General features: G+C 49.1%; 6 protein-coding genes across 6 annotated transcripts; 3 read left to right on the top strand and 3 right to left on the bottom strand.

Moving 5' to 3' along the window:
* Positions 1-172: 172 nt before the first annotated feature.
* Positions 173-3813, bottom strand: F4807DRAFT_412125 (uncharacterized protein). The gene is made up of 2 exons (XM_047996756.1): positions 3383-3813; positions 173-3294 (listed from the first exon to the last, which is right to left on the bottom strand). The coding sequence occupies exons 1-2, from the start codon at positions 3431-3433 to the stop codon at positions 478-480; spliced, it is 2868 nt and encodes a 955-aa protein (XP_047857445.1). The 5' UTR covers positions 3434-3813; the 3' UTR covers positions 173-477.
* A 601-nt stretch (positions 3814-4414) lies between these two features.
* On the bottom strand, positions 4415-7330 carry F4807DRAFT_412124 (uncharacterized protein). The gene has a single exon (XM_047996755.1). The coding sequence runs from the start codon at positions 6708-6710 to the stop codon at positions 5151-5153; it is 1560 nt and encodes a 519-aa protein (XP_047857444.1). The 5' UTR covers positions 6711-7330; the 3' UTR covers positions 4415-5150.
* A 1058-nt stretch (positions 7331-8388) lies between these two features.
* On the top strand, positions 8389-9096 carry F4807DRAFT_457009 (uncharacterized protein; the record flags this gene model as incomplete). The annotated part of the gene is made up of 2 exons (XM_048000972.1): positions 8389-8614; positions 8675-9096. The coding sequence occupies 2 exons, from the start codon at positions 8389-8391 to the stop codon at positions 9094-9096; spliced, it is 648 nt and encodes a 215-aa protein (XP_047857443.1).
* A 239-nt stretch (positions 9097-9335) lies between these two features.
* F4807DRAFT_412120 (ClpP/crotonase) lies at positions 9336-10892 on the bottom strand. The gene is made up of 2 exons (XM_047996754.1): positions 10376-10892; positions 9336-10309 (listed from the first exon to the last, which is right to left on the bottom strand). The coding sequence occupies exons 1-2, from the start codon at positions 10518-10520 to the stop codon at positions 9579-9581; spliced, it is 876 nt and encodes a 291-aa protein (XP_047857442.1). The 5' UTR covers positions 10521-10892; the 3' UTR covers positions 9336-9578.
* On the top strand, positions 10883-12352 carry F4807DRAFT_412119 (retrieval of early ER protein Rer1). Its single transcript, XM_047996753.1, has 4 exons — positions 10883-11277; positions 11339-11456; positions 11517-11816; positions 11870-12352. Exons 1-4 carry the CDS (start codon positions 11209-11211, stop codon positions 11956-11958), a joined length of 576 nt encoding a protein of 191 aa, XP_047857441.1. The 5' UTR covers positions 10883-11208; the 3' UTR covers positions 11959-12352.
* A 56-nt stretch (positions 12353-12408) lies between these two features.
* Positions 12409-14827, top strand: F4807DRAFT_412116 (RNA polymerase II-associated protein; the record flags this gene model as incomplete). The annotated part of the gene is made up of 3 exons (XM_047996752.1): positions 12409-13113; positions 13180-14097; positions 14349-14827. Coding segments are annotated over exons 1-3 (1258 nt in total), but the record flags the coding sequence as incomplete, so codon positions are not given.
* Between the last annotated feature and the right edge of the window lie 2566 nt (positions 14828-17393).

The raw sequence follows: 17393 nt of genomic DNA, 5'->3' as shown, positions 1-17393 counted from the left end.
CTTTAAAGCACGTCATCCCGGTTTCCGCACTCGGCCGCCTTTTAGGCCTTCTATGAGACATACTATAAGGTAGGTACCTAGTACGCGGCCCCTATTACCACCTAAGATACCTAGCCCCCTGAAAAGAATTATTCAGAGCGTAAAACCACTAACGAAATAAGTAAAACAAGATCGAAACTAAACATAAATTCATGGTATTCTTATTGCTCACATATACTCGTGGATTTCAGGCGAGTTATCCAAACGGCACGAAGTCTCAACCACCAACAATCAGCGATCGTAAGTATATACATCCATATATAGGTAAATTGCGCAGCGAGCTAGGTATCATCAAACTCCTCATCCGCATATCTCATATCCCCATCCATATCCATGCATACCTTACGTATAAATAAATGCAAGAAACATAGTTGTAGATCCCATCCTTATAATGTTCAATATTTCTCACTACTCAGCGTCGAAGCCTTCGTAACGTTGCTACTCGATAATCCTTACGTAGGGGGCGGGAAACAAACCCTCGGCACCCATGTAGCTGCCGAACAGCCACTCCCCGTTCACGTCTTCCACTTCTCTTACTTCTGACCCCTTGGGGAATAGCAATTCGTCTACGGTACCTGCTTTCGGGTACCAAGACCATCTCGCGATTGCCTTGAGACCCGCTCCCCCATCTGGAGGGAAGAGCTCCGTACCCAACGAAGGCGCCGTATCAGCCACGTCTGCGGCGACGAACTTTTCGAGTCTCGCTCCGTTCTCCGTCTTCCAGCTCCATCTTTGTAAATGCGATTCTCCTCGCCGGGGCTCCTCCTCGCTCGGACTGGCAGTGCCCTCGTAGGATTCCATACGTAGGTTCCGGCCGCCCACTATATCCCGGAATATGCTGCGTCTTTGTCCGAGCGAGCCCTCCGTGAACCCGACCATACCCATCCTGTGGCCCTTCAGGCAGCGTCTCCATCCCGCGTGGCCATTCTCGTCAGATATGCGCTTGTTATGGACTGCACTTGCGTAACAATCTACACAAATTTCATAATCGCCTTTCTGTGCGTCTGGAACGGCCGTGCTGATACACTCTGGGCAGTGGTACCTGCGATGATGAGGTAGAATAGCTTCCCGGCAAATCTCGCACGTCGTCGTAAACGTAAGTGACTTGAAACTCCCAAGGTTAACGGCGTTGGGTCCTGTGAATAGTGTGGCTCCTCGTGGCCTTTTCGGTATGCGAGGACTGGTCGGCGGAGTATGAGGGGTCGACACGGGTGCGACATAGGTCAGAGGAAGAAGCGGATGGGTGCAGCACTTGCCCGTGTTCACGCAGTTGTTACAGAAACCCCAGTCGCCCTCGTTGCACGATTCGCACCGCCAAAAGCATTCGTTAGCCCAGGAGAAACATCGTGAACAGAACATGCCACTCTCTAAGCGGTTCATCGGATCATCCGTCGTGACCGTCCTTCGTCCTTCCGCTCCCCCGGGCACATATTTAGGTTGTCTGTATCGACACGAGGTCAGCATGTGTGGTGGTTCCAAGTTCTCATGATCGCCTGCTCGAGCTCTTTCCCAGTTTTTGAAGGCCGCATATCCGAAACCAAACCAATGATTACAGCCTTTCCCACTTCGATAGCAACTCAAGCAGATATTCCATTGACCGTTGGCGCACTTTGAACAGTTGTAATGAAGCTCGTATTCAATATGGGGCCGCCTGCAACGTGAGCACGTGATGGAGGGCTCCTGATAAAATTGAGATCGTGTTCGGTGATGATGTGTTTGATGTGTAGGCGATGATATGAGTCCAAGGCTAGGCAGGGGGGTTTGCGGCGCGACTACAAGACTTGATGGCCGTCGCGCTCGCTTAGGGCGTTCTTTATTAGAATCATCGGACTGGATTTCCGGAGAAGGCGCTGATGGAATCTGAGCAGCAGATGCCCGCCCACTGAATGAAAGATCTCTGGGCCGATGATCATTAATTGAAGCGGTTGATGTTAACTGGACAGCCGAGGCCGACGTAGGCATGCTGGTGCTTCTTGAATCTGTAATGGAAGGGCGACGAGACGATGGATCGGACGTTTGCGGTCTAGAAACCAAGTCCGTCTGCGACCTTGCTGCTGGAGTAGTATCGGCCGTCCTTGGTCGAACAGGATCTGTTGCACTCCTTGCACCGCTGGAAGTCCTCCTCCTGTGTCGCCTTTCTGGATCTGCGCGGACTTCGAGGTGCGATGTCGTGATAGGAGGACGACTGCGATCGTCCACCTGACTTTGACTAGTGTGCGGTCTACTAGTTGCTGAACTTGACCTTGGTCGACTACTAGGTCGGGATGCGTCCGTCAAGAGAGGTCGTGACGCAGAAGGTGTTTGTTCAGGTCGGTGAGATGTGATGCCGGGATCACTCATCCTAGGTTGTTGGATAGTCTGGTGGGCGCGGGCTCGTTCCCTCTGCCTCCGTCGATATGCATCCGTGATCTTTCGACTCAGGTCGTCATTTTGGGCTAGGTCGATGTTGTCTAGGTCTAAACCATCTAGGAGGCCTTCTTCTTGGATTTGACGAGCAAACTCTTCTATTTCTCGTTCTATATCCCGAAAATCGACATTGGATGAGCTAATCAGCGACCTTATGGATGACTGGTGTTCTACTTGTCTCCTCCTGATTTGGGATGAATCACGCGAACGATGCCGTGATTCGCTGCGATGACGTCGCTGTTCATCCGAAGACAAGTCAGGTTGCAACATGCCGGTCGAATCAACCCGACGTCTGTGCTCATCATCTCTCCGAGCGCGATCGTGCGTATCCCGACGCCGGGTCTCCCGGCTGCTGTCTCTGTCCGACCTACCCCTCCTATCTTCGGACCGGTTATAATCACGATGCCGCCCCGCCCTAGAGGACTCTGCCGCATCGACACCGGCATCGTGCAGGCTCATCTGGCGCGCCTCTTCCAACATTTGCCTCTCCATTTCCTCTAGCCGCCTCTCCTCGGGCGATTTGTAAGGTACGCGCACCCGCGGTAGGACATTATCTCCTGGCTTGTATTTCTGACGCATTTCCTCCTTCTCGTCCTCCGCCCGAGCCTTGTCCGGGTTCGCGGCCAGGAACATTTCGAGCAAGGTGTTGACGGTGGCATTGTGGCGAGTATCACGAACGAAGGCACGACAAGATGGGCAGGTGAACCTTTGAGAGCCCGGGGTTGGAGGGTTGGGCGAGTTTTCTGCTACGATTTGTTGCCATCCGAACCAGTCCTTCAAACAGGAGCCGCAAAATGTGTGCAAGCAGTCGAGGAGGGTTAAGGGTTGGTAAAGAATATCGGTGCAAATCTAAAAGTTGGTTAGTCCCGAGTCCGTCTCATTGCCCAAGTTGCCCCGCAATCCATTCCAATTATGAAGTAAACTATGAAGTACTCACAGAACATGTCAACTCCTTCTCCAGATCTACGCCCGTTCTCGACGAAGCCATTGCGCCTACTGTTGGACTCCAAGATCAAGCTTGGAACTAAACAATGTTTGTAGCGCCTAAATTTTTACCGAAAGCGGCTCCGAAAAGAGTCAAAGTGAGTAGTGGGGGACATAGAAGAAATGTCTTGTATTGGCGAGTCACAGTACTTCGTATAGCACTTCGTATTGGTTCGCCCACCACCATTAGTCGACTGCATGGTGCTAATTTCTGCGCATCTGACTGTGAGCCCGGTGGCTCGGAGTACCTAGCATAAGAGGGCGATCAACGACAAGAAGCTTCTAGTTGTTCATGTCAGGGCCCTAGTAACATAAGCTTTGCCTCTTCTAAAATGCAATAGTCAGTATTACCCGAGTACAGTATGAACTTCTTTTTGGTTTGGGGATTTCAAGACGGAGATCCATTTAAGCGGGTTCCTTAGACCGTTCTATCGGATAACGCCCCAATTTAATGCATGATTATATGCATATTTTCATTCAGCAATCGCCACCGTTTCGTTCAACCGTAAATGACCGTAAATATTTCCCCTTTCTTTTCAAGTATAGGGATAATATGTAATACCACTTACATACAAAAATGACTTTTCATTCAGACATGTATCAATATATTGTGGCATTATATATATGAATAACTCTATAAACATCTATATCAAGTGTGTATAATATTTAGGTCATCGTTATTTAGAATAAAAGTTTAATACTTACATAGGTACTTACGTATTCAATCGTTGAAGAAAAGGGGGTTCCTACAGCACGCATGAGATGACCCATTGCTTAATCGAAGTATAGAATTAATTTATGATGTTGGAATTATGAGTAATGTTAGCCTTGTTAGTTCCAATTGAGTATTGAAGGGAAGAAATATCCTATATCGGAGAGGTATGTAAGTCTAAGTTGTGTCGGCTATATCATCGACTCACAGTTCTCACTCAAACAAATCCTCGTCATACTATCGAAACATGCTCGAAATAATAGGTAATTTGGTTAGCACATAGGTATATTATACAGCAACAATCAAATCCATCTCTTATCTTCCTGAGGGGGATAGTTGTTATAGGAGTGGATACCACTTTCTGTAGCGTCAACAACCCTAGAGCGTAGACCCCAAGGATTCATTATCCTTCCTCGACCCTAGGCAACTCGACATTTATACAAATATTTTCTAATTGTACTCATCATTAAAAAAAACACCTGTCCTCTCTTTGAGCCAAAATATCTTTTACGTGCCATTGTCAGTCGAGCCCAGCCGTTGGCATCGTCCATTGCACAACTTTATAGGCTCCTTATTCCCCTCTCGGAGAAATATTCCGGGAGAAATTGAGCATACGTTTTTGCAACAAAGCTTCAAATCTTCTTGTCCGAGTTAGGGGAACATATTTAGGCGTGAAGTCGTTTCAATGTACTTTTATTATACATTGAGAGATAACATTCAACCCCTTTCCGACTCTTGAGTCGTCCATAATACCGTAGAAAGCCAAGTCCGTTTCGGAGTACTAATTCTACGTATGATCATGCATAAAAGTCGACTCTTACATAAAGCAATCGGATCACACATACATCGCACCAAGTGGGAATGCTGTGATAACGGAGCGTCACCTGAAACATAGAGGTGGCATTGCCGCATTGGTCGAGAATTCAAATGAGCAAGACCAAGGCACTCTAAATGTAGGTACCAAGAGAGTTGGGCTACAACTCATGTTGTGATTATCAGGAGATCTAACCTACGTCCTTGTGGAAGTTTCTCCCCAAATCTCTATGGCTTTGGTCTTGATGAGTATAGCCGTATCGCCGATCCCGATAGATGCAGTCCCGTCACTTGAGATTGTTAGGACATCTCCAAAGTGAAGACGATCATCAACAACGCGGGGTTCGTCCTTGATTCGAACGGCACGCTGGGCTGGGCTGAGAACGAACAAGATCGGCCGCGCGGGAAACCTAATATGACCACGGAATTCCACCCAATCATGCACAGGATCCATCTCCCGCACGACCGGCTTACGCTGCTCCTCGTCTTCTTCGTCCGATGTCTCCCTGTGGTCCTCGTCCCCCTCGGTCTCCTTCTCCACATCGAGGAGCAATGGCTTGAAGACGCCAAAGATGTACTTCTCATCCGCCGAAGACAGTCCGCACAAGGTCAGGATACTTAGATCGGGCATCGTCTTCATGAAGTTGGCTAACACTCCAGCTGTGGGGCGGATGCCCTTGTGGAATTGATGAGCCCTACCAAAGCTCTCAAAATCCACGTCTTGATTTATCATCGTCGCCAGTTGGCTTAGGCGTGGTAGAGTCATGAAACTGTCTTGAGGAGGTATAGGGGCTATCCAGTCGCCAGAAACGGAAAATGGTCTCTCCTTCAAGAATGTTGCTGATAGAATTCTGTGAAGTGGATCGAAGAGGAAAGGCATCTGCTTAAGCGCGTCGTCGAATCTGGGCCAGGTAATTATATCCGCTTTCGCATCCCCGCAGAACGAGGCTACTATATCCTTTGCTGCCTCCTCGTACTGAGATAGTACCGGTTCTGCCGGGGTTTGGGTTTCAAATTGCAGAGCTAGCAAGAAAGTAACAAAAGTTGTGAATCGATCCCGGGGAATGGCTAGACTGTCGAATTTAGGCTGTCCCTTAATGAGCGTCTTAGCGAACTCACGAAACCCATCACGCGGGACACCTCCGTAAGGATAGTTGGGTTCTGGCTGACATTCATGCAACACATCCAGAACATCATGGTACATTTCATCACCGTCGTCGTCGCGGTTGACGAACAGCCAATCTGGGTTGTCGTAGAACGCATCCGGCTCAAAATGAGCATTATAGATAGCCCTTTCCTGCGCTTCGGCTGGATCGTATGATCCATTGTGTGTTGCGGTGGCTAAACTTTGGAAGAGTAGTCTGCGATGGTCGGCCACGGTGCGTGAGCGGGCAGAGCTGCCAGCCCCGATTATTCTGCGGTGAGTATCCGGGAGGATCCATGCCAGTCCTCGGTATATCCCAGCGAGGGAAAGGCTTGAAGGAACTTGCTCGCTTGGCTGAGGGTAGAAAGGGGTGGCGCTTAAATAAGCGACAACGCTATAGATGAGATGACCGAAGCCCTCGCAAGGCTGAGGGAGGCCACCCTTGTTGCATAGTAGCGAAATAAAGGCGGCTTCATCGAGCTCTTCTATGCTAGAGGGGAGATTGTCTGAATCGGGTTCGATCAGATGCTCTACCTCAATGCGCTCTAAAATGCGAGAAGGCTCCAAGATGCCTTGTGACATCCACTTGTCGATTCTTTCATCTTGGGCCATTTTGAATATTGACTGAGACGAAGATAGAGGGGGATATGAAATTTCCAAATTGTTTCTTACTTAGCTTAGCCGTGAAAAAACGGTTGACCAGTTAATTTGTCACAACTTTAAATTATTCCCTTTGAAAAGGTAGATGACATTAATAAACAGAATCTGTGAATAAGCTTAGAATTAGACTTCTGTCCTCATCAGAAGAATCTCAAAGAGGGAGTCTAAATTTAGTAGAAATGCAGGTGATCGCTGCAGGTACGGATGACATTAGGTAATGACATCATTGTAAATCAACATCGCTGCTGCCTCGTAGGAAGAGTAGGAACAGGAAGCAAACAAGACCGCTGACACCGCCGCCGCCACTGCCGTAACGGCCGCAACTTGCAATTTCCCCAACAGCCCAAATACTATAAAGTAAAACGTCTGAGTAAGATCTGCAAGCGCTAAAGAACTGTCGTTCTAAATCGGTTCGTCCGATTCTTGCTGGGTATGCTGACGTCTAGGGTTGCATTACCCGAGCTTAGGGAATCGTAGGGCAAAAAAGTGCCGTGGTAGGAAGAAGATCCATGTTGAAACAGCATTTCAAATTCATGCGAATTAATATATCAACAATCTGACTAAGTACTAAAGTTGCACGGCCGAGGCTTGTATGACAGTGGCGTCCTACGGCACCAATAAAAAGGCCAAGAAGATCTGGAGACGGGACGATCCATACCGCTACTAAGCGCCAGCCGACTCCACCCGAATGCGACGTCACATGACCTGAAAGCAAAAACATAGGCGCAGCACTGAACGATTTACCAATTCAGGAAATATGCTAAACTAGACTTTCTAATCAGAGCAACTACCTAGCCAGCTAGCCAGCCTACCATGTTGCTAGACCTCCCTGCTGGACTACCTTGTTCGACTAGATCATACAGGGCTGACAGGTCGACAGATCAAAGCATTACAACAATTACATACTGTACTACATAAAATTCAAAGACCATATTGCTTTAATTCGTTTACCTAATTTCAAACCAAGTTGTAGGATTCTTTCATCAATATGAAGCTGTCTAGTGCCATGATACATTAGCCAAGATGTCATCTTTCTAACGCCGACATACTCTTTAGGATACTCAATCCTCAAAACCCCATGGAGGTGGCAGGGCTGAGCATCGAGATATCCAATAGGATATCTACCGGTACCTGAACAGGTAAGTAAGACAGTGCGCCTGAAGAATCCTATCGATAAATTGGCAGTATCACATCAGCGATGTAATCGTTTTAGTCAAGCTTCTTTCCTCATTAAGCATGCATGAGCATCTTGGTTGTTTATGGGACTTCAGGATCTGCACTGAGGATGAGGCTCCCTGGCAGCCCTGGCAGCCCTGGTCCCTAAGTATGGGGATTTCTATTTTCGATCTATCACGTAACTTGAAGTCCTACAGCACCAATGGGCAATGATTGACGACAGAGGCTTCAGGTGATAGTAGACCATAGAATAATGTATAGAAATCGCGAGTAACGAAATTGTATATAAAGGGGATTGTATAACCCTCGAAGACAGGTTTTTTCTCATCACTCACCACTCATCATCACAACCATCATCAGAACCAACCAAACAGTCTATACTTCAGTATATAACTTATTCTTTGACACTACTTTCCAAGTTTTCTCTATTCTCAGATATTATATATCCTTCAAAATGAAGTTCTCATCCATCTTCTCTCTCTTCCTTGCCGGTCTGGCAGCTGCCAGCCCTCTGGGACAGCCCCAGAGCAGCGAAGACATCGCCGTCCGCGAGGCCGATATCGAGTTTGATAACGCCTTGGTCGCCCGTGCCGATGACAAGATCACCCCAGAGTACACTAAGGTCCACGCCGCTAAGAGCACTATTGCAAACGGAAAATACTACGCATTCACCATCAAGTGTAAGCCGACCCCTAAATAGTGGCAGACATAGCAGACTCAATAGCTAACACAGAGAACAGGGCCTCTCAGTGACAGTACCGCCATCGACTCTGAGACTCCCGCTGAGCTCCAGGAGCTCCAGCAGAAGCTTGGTTTCAAGCACATTGGTGTGATCCTTGGAAAGGTCAAGGACGTCGAGACTGGCAAGGGCAAGAACAAGCACGCCGAGAAGGACTTCACCGGCCAGCTCTTCCACCTGATCAAGAAGACCGACGGCTCGGCCGAGCTCGACTCCCCCAAAAACTACAAGCTATCTGGACAGACTGCAGGTCTTTTCAAGAACGGCCAACTCACCTTCCTCAAGGAGATCTCTGCTAAGACCTACACCGACGCCAAGAAGACTGCCGAAAACTACTTTGCCACCCCCGACCACCAGAAGTACTCTGTCGACGACAACAACTGCGACTCTTTCGTCAAGGTCTTCTCTGCCGAATTGAAGTAATTTATGCAGCTTGATGGCACAGGACATGGAACAGTGAAGTTTAGACCAACGACTCTGGTTTTGGTTTAAGTTCCATGAGATGGAAAATGACAGCTTCTAGCAGTTATTTCATCCAATTGTTACGGTGGTGGTGAAAATATGGGGCTTTGTACATAAATCTTCTGGAATCGTTGTATTATTACAAACTGGGGCGCTATAGATCGGTTTTCAGTATATAAGAATAGATTCAACGTTTCACTACAACAAAAAAGACCAATCTAGATTGATCGCGAATCTGAAACCAAAAAGCGTGTTGGTGGTAATTGAACTAACAAATTGGATCTGACTTAGATCCTTCAAAATTCGCTTGTAATACGGCATATGTTCTAAAGCGGCGTGACCTACGTCTCATTACGGACTCATCTCACGAGATACCTAAACTAGGTAGTTAAGTATACTATGCCATACATTAACACACCCAACCCACTTACGAAGGATCCCCCCTATTCATGCGTCCACTCCGGCTTCTTCTTCTCCGCAAACGCCTTCATCCCAACCTTCTGATCCTGGCTCCCGAACAAGCTATGGAAAACCCTCCTCTCGTACTCGACCCCGTCCCTCAGCGACAAGTCCTGGCTCTTGTTCACGACCTCCTTGGCCGCCATGACCGCGACGCGCGAGTATCCCGCGATAGTCTCGGCCGTCTTCAGCGCGCCCTCCATCAGCGCCTCGTAGGTGGGGAACGCCTTAGCCGCGAGCCCCCAATTCGCGGCGTCGACGCCGCTGAAGTTGTTCCCCGTGAGGATGAGCTCCATGGCGCGCGCCTTGCCGACGGCGCGCGTGAGCCGCTGGCTACCCCCCGCCCCGGGAACCGTGCCGAGCTTGACCTCCGGCTGGCCGAAGTTGGCGCGCTCGGTGCAGTACAGGATGTCGGCCATCATGGCGAGCTCGCAGCCGCCGCCGAGGGCGTGGCCGGATACGGCGGCGATGATCGGCTTCTTGACGCTCGTCGTCAGCCGCGACCACGACTCGATGAAGCTCGTCTTGTACGCCTCCGAGAACGTGAGCGGCGCCATCTCCTTGATGTCGGCGCCGGCCGCGAACGCCTTCTCCGACCCGGTCAGGATGATGGCGGAGATCGAGTCTGACGTGTTGAAGGCGTCGAGCGCTTGGTTGAGCTCATCGATCAGGGGTGTGCAGAGCGCGTTGTAGGCTTTGGGCCGGTTGAGGGTTACTGGTGATGGGGGCCCCCGAGGTTAATTAGGTATATGTGGTTGATGTGTCCTGTATATCATCTCACCTTGGCCGACGCCCGGCTTGGGCTCTGATACTAGGAGGTATTCATAGGATCTTGATGAGGTGGCGGAGAACTGGCGGACTGTGCGTGGGAGCGTGTATGGTTGGAGGCGTGAGGCTAGCGGCCTCAAGGTCCGCAGTGTGTTCATTATGTGTGAACTAATATGAATGAGACGTAGCTACTGGATATAACGCACAACTCTTCAATGGGGAATGGAAGGATACCAATTGAAAATTAGATCTATTTATAAGAAACTCAATCAAGGCCGCGATATAAATCACTTGGGAATTGAATCTTCTGGCTTAGAAATCGTAGTCTCTGTTTAAAGTGAAGGTGAAGTTGAGAAGCACAAGCTCCGGCGTTTATGAGGTCATGAAGCCGAAGCTGGCCGAGGATAACGGACGGTAACTTAATCAGCCACGCCCCCCACTCCGAATACTACCATTACAAAAAGATGTTAAATACCTAAGTAATCGGCAATATTCAGATAAAAGAATAAAGCGGGGAGATGGGGAATAGAGCTGCCGAAAAAAGGCTTGCGCGGCCAGTCATGTTAGTTTCATTATAAAAAATGTGGCTTTAAATAGAAATGTGGCTAGTAAAAAGTTTAATTAAGCTGGCCACATTGTCTTCCCCTTTGGCGCAGATCTCGAAAAGTCGCGACTTGCAAATTGGCGAAAGGACATATTCATCTTCTTTAGTAGTCTCACGATATCTTCGCTATCACTCCTTCGCTCCCTTTCAAGATATCGAGAATAATACAGGTCATTAAGGCGACTTTAATAACACAATAACTATTATTCTGACGATAACAATAAGAGATCGCATCAGGCAACATGGAGAGTATCGAGACGGAGCAAACCCCTTTCGCGGCTGTGACGGCCCAAACGTCGAAACTCCAGAGAGTATGTCTCCTTTTGCGCCGGCTACCACGGAAGCCATAACAAGATAACTAACAATATATAGCAATACCAAGCTCTTCTGGATCAAGTGACTCCTCACGTTCTCTACCGATGGGTTGGCACGGCCGTATTTCTAGGCATCTTCTTCCTCCGCGTGCTTCTGGCACAAGGCTGGTATATTGGTATGATAAGTCCCTCGCGACGATGAGGAGGGAAGCAAATCAATGGCTGACAGTGACTAGTTGCATACGCACTCGGAATTTACCTTCTCAATCTGTTCCTCGCCTTCTTACAGCCTAAGTTTGACCCCTCGAACGATATGCTAGACAATGAGATGGAGGATGGATCTGCCGGCGGCCTCCCCACCAAGCAGGACGAGGAATTTCGTCCGTTTATTCGACGCCTTCCAGAGTTCAAGTTCTGGCACGAGGCAACACGCGCCATCGCTATCGGATTTGTGTGCAGTTGGTTCGAGATCTTCAACGTTCCGGTCTTCTGGCCCGTCTTGGTCATGTACTGGATCATCCTCTTTGTTCTAACCAGTAAGTTGCCATAGAGATATCCGTGGCCCATCGGCATCGCTAATCATATACAGTGCGCAAGCAAATCCAACACATGATCAAGTACCGATACGTTCCCTTCTCGTTCGGCAAGGCAAAGTACGGCAAGAGCAGTACTTCGTAAACATGGGGTTATACTGGAACTCGGTCGCGTTGGGACTTATTAGGACAGAACTCGGATGATACCGAGAACGTCTAAAACGAAACATGTAGACAGTTTCGATAACTTTTTAATCACGATGACTACTCGATACGGTGATGCGCATTGGGGCTTCAATAACTGTACAAATTATGATACAGGTATTTTGTATGAGGTACTACAGGAGCAGGGCGGTTTGTACGGAGTAATGCTATGAGTCTCCATTATTAATTGTTGGTTGGCCTTAAGGGAGAAATTTCTCTATAGGAATGAGGATGGGCGGCAGCATGGAAGTGGTCGGGGCGCAGAATTGCATCTTCCAGGATTGTTATCAGTAGACATTACACTAAAGAACAATATAATGAGCCTTTTAAGACTATTCTAACCGTTACTCTCTTAAAGAATATTAATTATGATTTTACTTAGGTAGAATAACCTATACGACATTGGCAGTTACTGGTTGGAATGGAACGTCACTCAGCCTTGCTGATAGCGATAAAGCTTGGACGGTGCACCTTCCGACAGGCAACTTTTTTTCGCGACTAAGTCTTCGCCGATTATACTTAGCCTAAGTCCCAGTCGCGACGCGCATAGCACTTGCCTTGCGACCTACGAATCGCCAATTCACCTTAAATGGAGGTTGCATTTCCCATGCACCTTCTTTAATAATTCTTAGACCCCATCTCGTACCTTGGTACTTGGTAATCGTCGACAATTCCAATCAGTCCCGTCGATAATCTTGAACCTTCACCTTCACACAACTTCAACCAACCACGCCGTCGAAGGACAAAAGTTGTCCTTCCCATCATCAGTTCTCAATCGCTTTTGTCCTTCACATCTCTCCGCCGGCTACCTCAGCCGTCATCACGATGGCGTCCTCGTCGCGCAATGGCGAGCATCGCTCCATTCACCAGGATTTCATCGCCAGAATCCGATTCTCCAACGCCCTACCGCCTCCCCCTTTCCCGCCCAAGCTGCTCGACGTTCCGAACACCGGTCTCGCTAGTAATCGATACACCGCTATAGAGTTTGCTTCGAGACTTGCCAGAGAGCAACCTCTGAACATCGAGGCCGATGCGGAGCTAGGCATGCCGTTGGATCTGGTGGGAATGCCAGGCATCTTCGACGGTGACGAGAGTTGTACGTAAAGACAAGCGAAGTTACGGTTGATGGGGTTTGAACCATTGTGACTAACTTAAGATACAGCCATCCAAGCACCAGCACAACAGCCGGCCATCCACCCACACGATCGCGCCCTACTCAGACCCCCTGGAACTCTGGGTCAGCCCAAAATCCACGAATCCAATGTATCCTTCCTCCGCCGAACAGAGTACATCTCCTCTGTATCCGCAAAGCGCAGTACCCCTAGCGCTCTTATTAGCAGCAAACCGGCCCCTAAGCGGCCTTTGAAACGACCTTCACCAGACCGGGATGCCGATTCGCCTGCCCAAATCAAGCGGAAGATAGACCAGGGCTTTGCTGTCGCGGCTGCCAACCTAAAGGATAAGAGCCGGGTTAAGCACCCGTCGAACCCTAATGCCAAGCTCGTCGACGCCTTCCCTCTAGTCCCCGATCTAGACGCCTTCCCCGACTCCGGTGCTTACGTGACGTTCAAGTTCACTCACAACCCTCTTCCGCCGACACGGTCATACGATCGACGGCTCCTCAGCGGTATCCTCAAGCCTATTAGCAAGAGCGAAGCTGATGAGCAAGCCTTCACGCTGGCCATGCAGGCGCACGAGCGGGACCCGCAGCGCGTGCCGAAGCCGCAGAATTTGATGGACTACGATTTCTTCCTGAACGACAGCGTCGATACTTCAGAGCGCTTCCGCCAGAAGTTTGACATTGAGAATCCGGACCATGATGACGATGCTTTGTACACGCACAAGAGCGGCGGCAAGCCTGCCTTCCTGTTCCCGCGCGTGCGTACGTACGAGACTTCCCAGGAGCTCGAGTTGAACAACCAGACCAAGTACGATGAAGAGGTCGTGCTGTCGTTCAACGATGACGAGACCACGGACCAGAAGGCTGCATTCTATTACCCCGTCATGCAGCGCAGCATTATCAAGCCTCAACGGGCCAAGAAGATCGCCCGCACCATAGGACTGGTGCCGGCGGGCGTGGACCTGGATGAGCGAAACGTGGATCAGCTGGACATCGTCATCGAAGACCCGAGCGACGATATAAGAACCTGGATGAACCTGTACCGCGACCATCCCTACGGCAAGGAAGAAGAGGAAGGTGAGCAGGGACAGGACGCTGGTGGTAGCGGTCGAAGGGACTCGACTGGCGGAGCGAGCCAGCCGGTTGAAGATGAGGATGAAGAGCAGGATGCGGAGGGCGATGAAGAAGATTGATTGATTACTTGCTTGCATACATACATGGCCCCCGAGCATTGGCAGATGCGGTCGTAGGCGTATTAGGAATATCAGACCCACGACTGACTTAATTGTATTGGGGGCGAGCTTAGGTTGCTTGGAGATAAGTTGAGTTGCACATGCTTCATACAGAGAGGAACGTTAAGTTCTCTCACCTTGCTAGGTTACTATGGAGTTGATGAGTTAGGAATCAAGGAATCAATGGAAAATCCCCGAAATTCAGCTGAGTGTGATATTGGTATATTTGGGCTACAATTAAGACCGTTAAGGGGGTTGTCTCTTGGAGGCTTGGTTATAGTCGAGGGGACTAAGGGGTTCATACTGTATAACGCGGTCAAGTTCTACTTCAGTAACTGGCAAGAATAGGTAGGAAACAAATGGGCACTTTCTGTTAAATACCTAGGTATCCAGGTAGAAGCCAAATACTCCCAGATATCTCTAGGGGGTTTAATGCACAGCAGAACACCAAGCCGCCTTTCTTCACGAAGCGTCTCAGTTAAAATTCATGATTGGCTAATTTAGAAGATTCCGATGCTTACCTGTGTATGATATAAGCCATTTTTTAATGTTAGCCGACGCTTCCTTTGTTATTATTCACAGATGAGAAATAGCATAAACTGCCTAATCACCAGCGGGAAATGATGTCATCTCTCAACTAAACCAACACAGAGAACCAGTATCCTCATACATATATTAAATGCATCAAAACCTGTCGGCAGCCGAAGATATACATTTAATATCCCTAAACCGGTACGAGGCGTCTCGTCGTCACATTGCGCGGATTTTAAGCTGGCGAACTCCGAACTCCGGCGGCTATACGAGCGGACTAATTTAAAAAGGGGGCACTCAAAAGCAATCCCTTCCCAGGTATTTAAAGATATCGAAATTTTATGCTCCCGCCTTGTTCCGAAGAAAGTACAATAGACTAACAGTGAGTATGAAGGAATAGGATAAAAAAATGAGGAAATTCCATGCTGGGAACGGATCCGGAGATCTAGCCCGGCTCGGAACGGAGAATAGCCTATCAGCGAGCCTTGTCACACCGGAGCCCGATCTGACGTCCAGCAGATCTAGGCACGACGTCTCCGCGGACTGACATTCTCAGAAAGATAGGTGTGTACCACGATCTACGCGTGGGGGGTGCTAAGCATACAGTCAGAGTCCCAGACCTTGAACCTTGTTCCAATTACCTACCTATATGAAAAATAGGGGTAGGTAGCCCTATCACACAACAACCTGCTCAAACCAACGAAGCTCTCATCCCGGGCCGCCAACCCTCCCCCACATCCTATTCCTCATCCATTCCCCTAACAAGGTCCAGAAAATCCCGCGGCCCGTCCTGCAACCCAGAACTTTCCTCCCAACAACACCAACGACGACGGGGACCCGAGAACTCGGCACCGTCTCACGTGACCTCTTGTCCTATGCGAGGCATGTATGTCGTGCATGAATTCGAATTCTGTGTCTTGGAAAGGGGCATGAGCTGGCGGTCATGTGTTTACACGGGCTTACCCGAGCCCGGATCGTCGATCTTGTCACTTGGCTTCGGGGTTAAGAAAAAAAGGGGGTAGGTATAATATGAGGTAGCATTTACCGAAAATATTATTTTGAAGCATCTAAAAATACATTGATACTAGACAGGAGAAGAATCCATATACAAGTCTAAGGATCTGAGGCTGTTGGCTGTGACTGCCTTGTCAAGCTGAGTGCAGCTTACAACAAGTCTACATGTGACAACTGGTTCCAGACATCTGCCCGCCACGGAGGGAATTGTCAACGTCCCTATTAACCTCCTTGCACCTTTTTATAGTCCCTTTTTGACATCAGTGCCATGTGTATGTTTGTGGTAAGAACGATAGGGGAGGCAACGGTAGACGTGGGTTGGGTCGGAGCAGACTTGTCGACAGCGGGGTCGGGGCTGGACGCAGACATACACGGTGATAGTATTGGCTGTGGTTTCGTTCTCGCCATGATGATAATGATGGTTTTACTGGTGGCATTTGGGGCGTCGTTAGTTAGTAACGTGGTGACAGCATTGGGTTTTGGGGTGGACGGTTCCGTTCGCGGCGACGATGTGGTTCCGGGTTAGCTCTGCGACGGCGGCACCACGGATCCGTATATGAAATCTTGTCGGGGCACCGGTTACGCCTTGTCGTATTCATCCACCATCTCGGCCGCGTTTTGTAACAGCAACTCATTCGTCGTGTATGATTTATGTAAGCCGCACAGGTGATTAAAGAGCCTTTCCCGCACTGCGAGGTGGAGGTAAGCTGGCCGGCCATGATGCCTAAACGATGATATGGCTTACGATTTGGTCGAGGATGCGTGTCGGGGCTATTAGAGGCAGTAGAGGAACAGGAGGAAGAAGAGCCAGCACGACGGGTGCTGAGAGAGACATCACTTTTCGAAGACTCGGTTCAGATGTTGTTAGGTAATTTTCCTTCCTCGAATCCGAAAATATCACAATATCGTCCACGTACGCTTTCGCGAATTTCTCGAACGGTTTTATCCTTTGATGCATGAGCCCGTGTTCGTAAAAGGGCGAGTTATTGACCCCTATCAGCGCCAAATTTGAGGCTTTCAGTCCTCTTGAAACGCGGACGGCGGGCTAATGCAGTGGGCGAAAGCTTCCAACTCCCTGCGGCGCCGCTACCAAAAAGGGCGTGTGCCTTTCAAAGCACTCGCAGGCCTAGAAATACGGTCAAGTAGCACTTGTGCTTCAGGGGCTTCCGGGTTTTCTAGGGCCGCTTTCAGTTCATCTCTCGTGAGAGGGACATTTCGCTCCTTGTGAACCATTAACTTGCTATTCGACATAGCCTGCTGCCCCATCAAAGTGTTCAAGGCAATATACCTAAAGCTGTGATGATGGACAAAGCGCCCGTTATTTCCACTTCATAGCATGTTGGATGTAGTCCTGGTAGCTGATGTGGCGCTGGCAATTGATGGTAGAAGGCTGTATTATTCATTGCCCAAAGTGCAACGCGGCGGTGAAGCTATCCACCAACGTGTGATCAAACGTGTATGACGGAGTCGATTCTATAG

Source organism: Annulohypoxylon truncatum (genome assembly GCF_022578515.1).
Source record: "Annulohypoxylon truncatum strain CBS 140777 unplaced genomic scaffold F4807scaffold_5, whole genome shotgun sequence".
NCBI lineage: Eukaryota > Fungi > Ascomycota > Sordariomycetes > Xylariales > Hypoxylaceae > Annulohypoxylon > Annulohypoxylon truncatum.
Note: the sequence above shows the minus strand (reverse complement) of the source record. Positions and strands in the feature narration are given on the sequence as shown.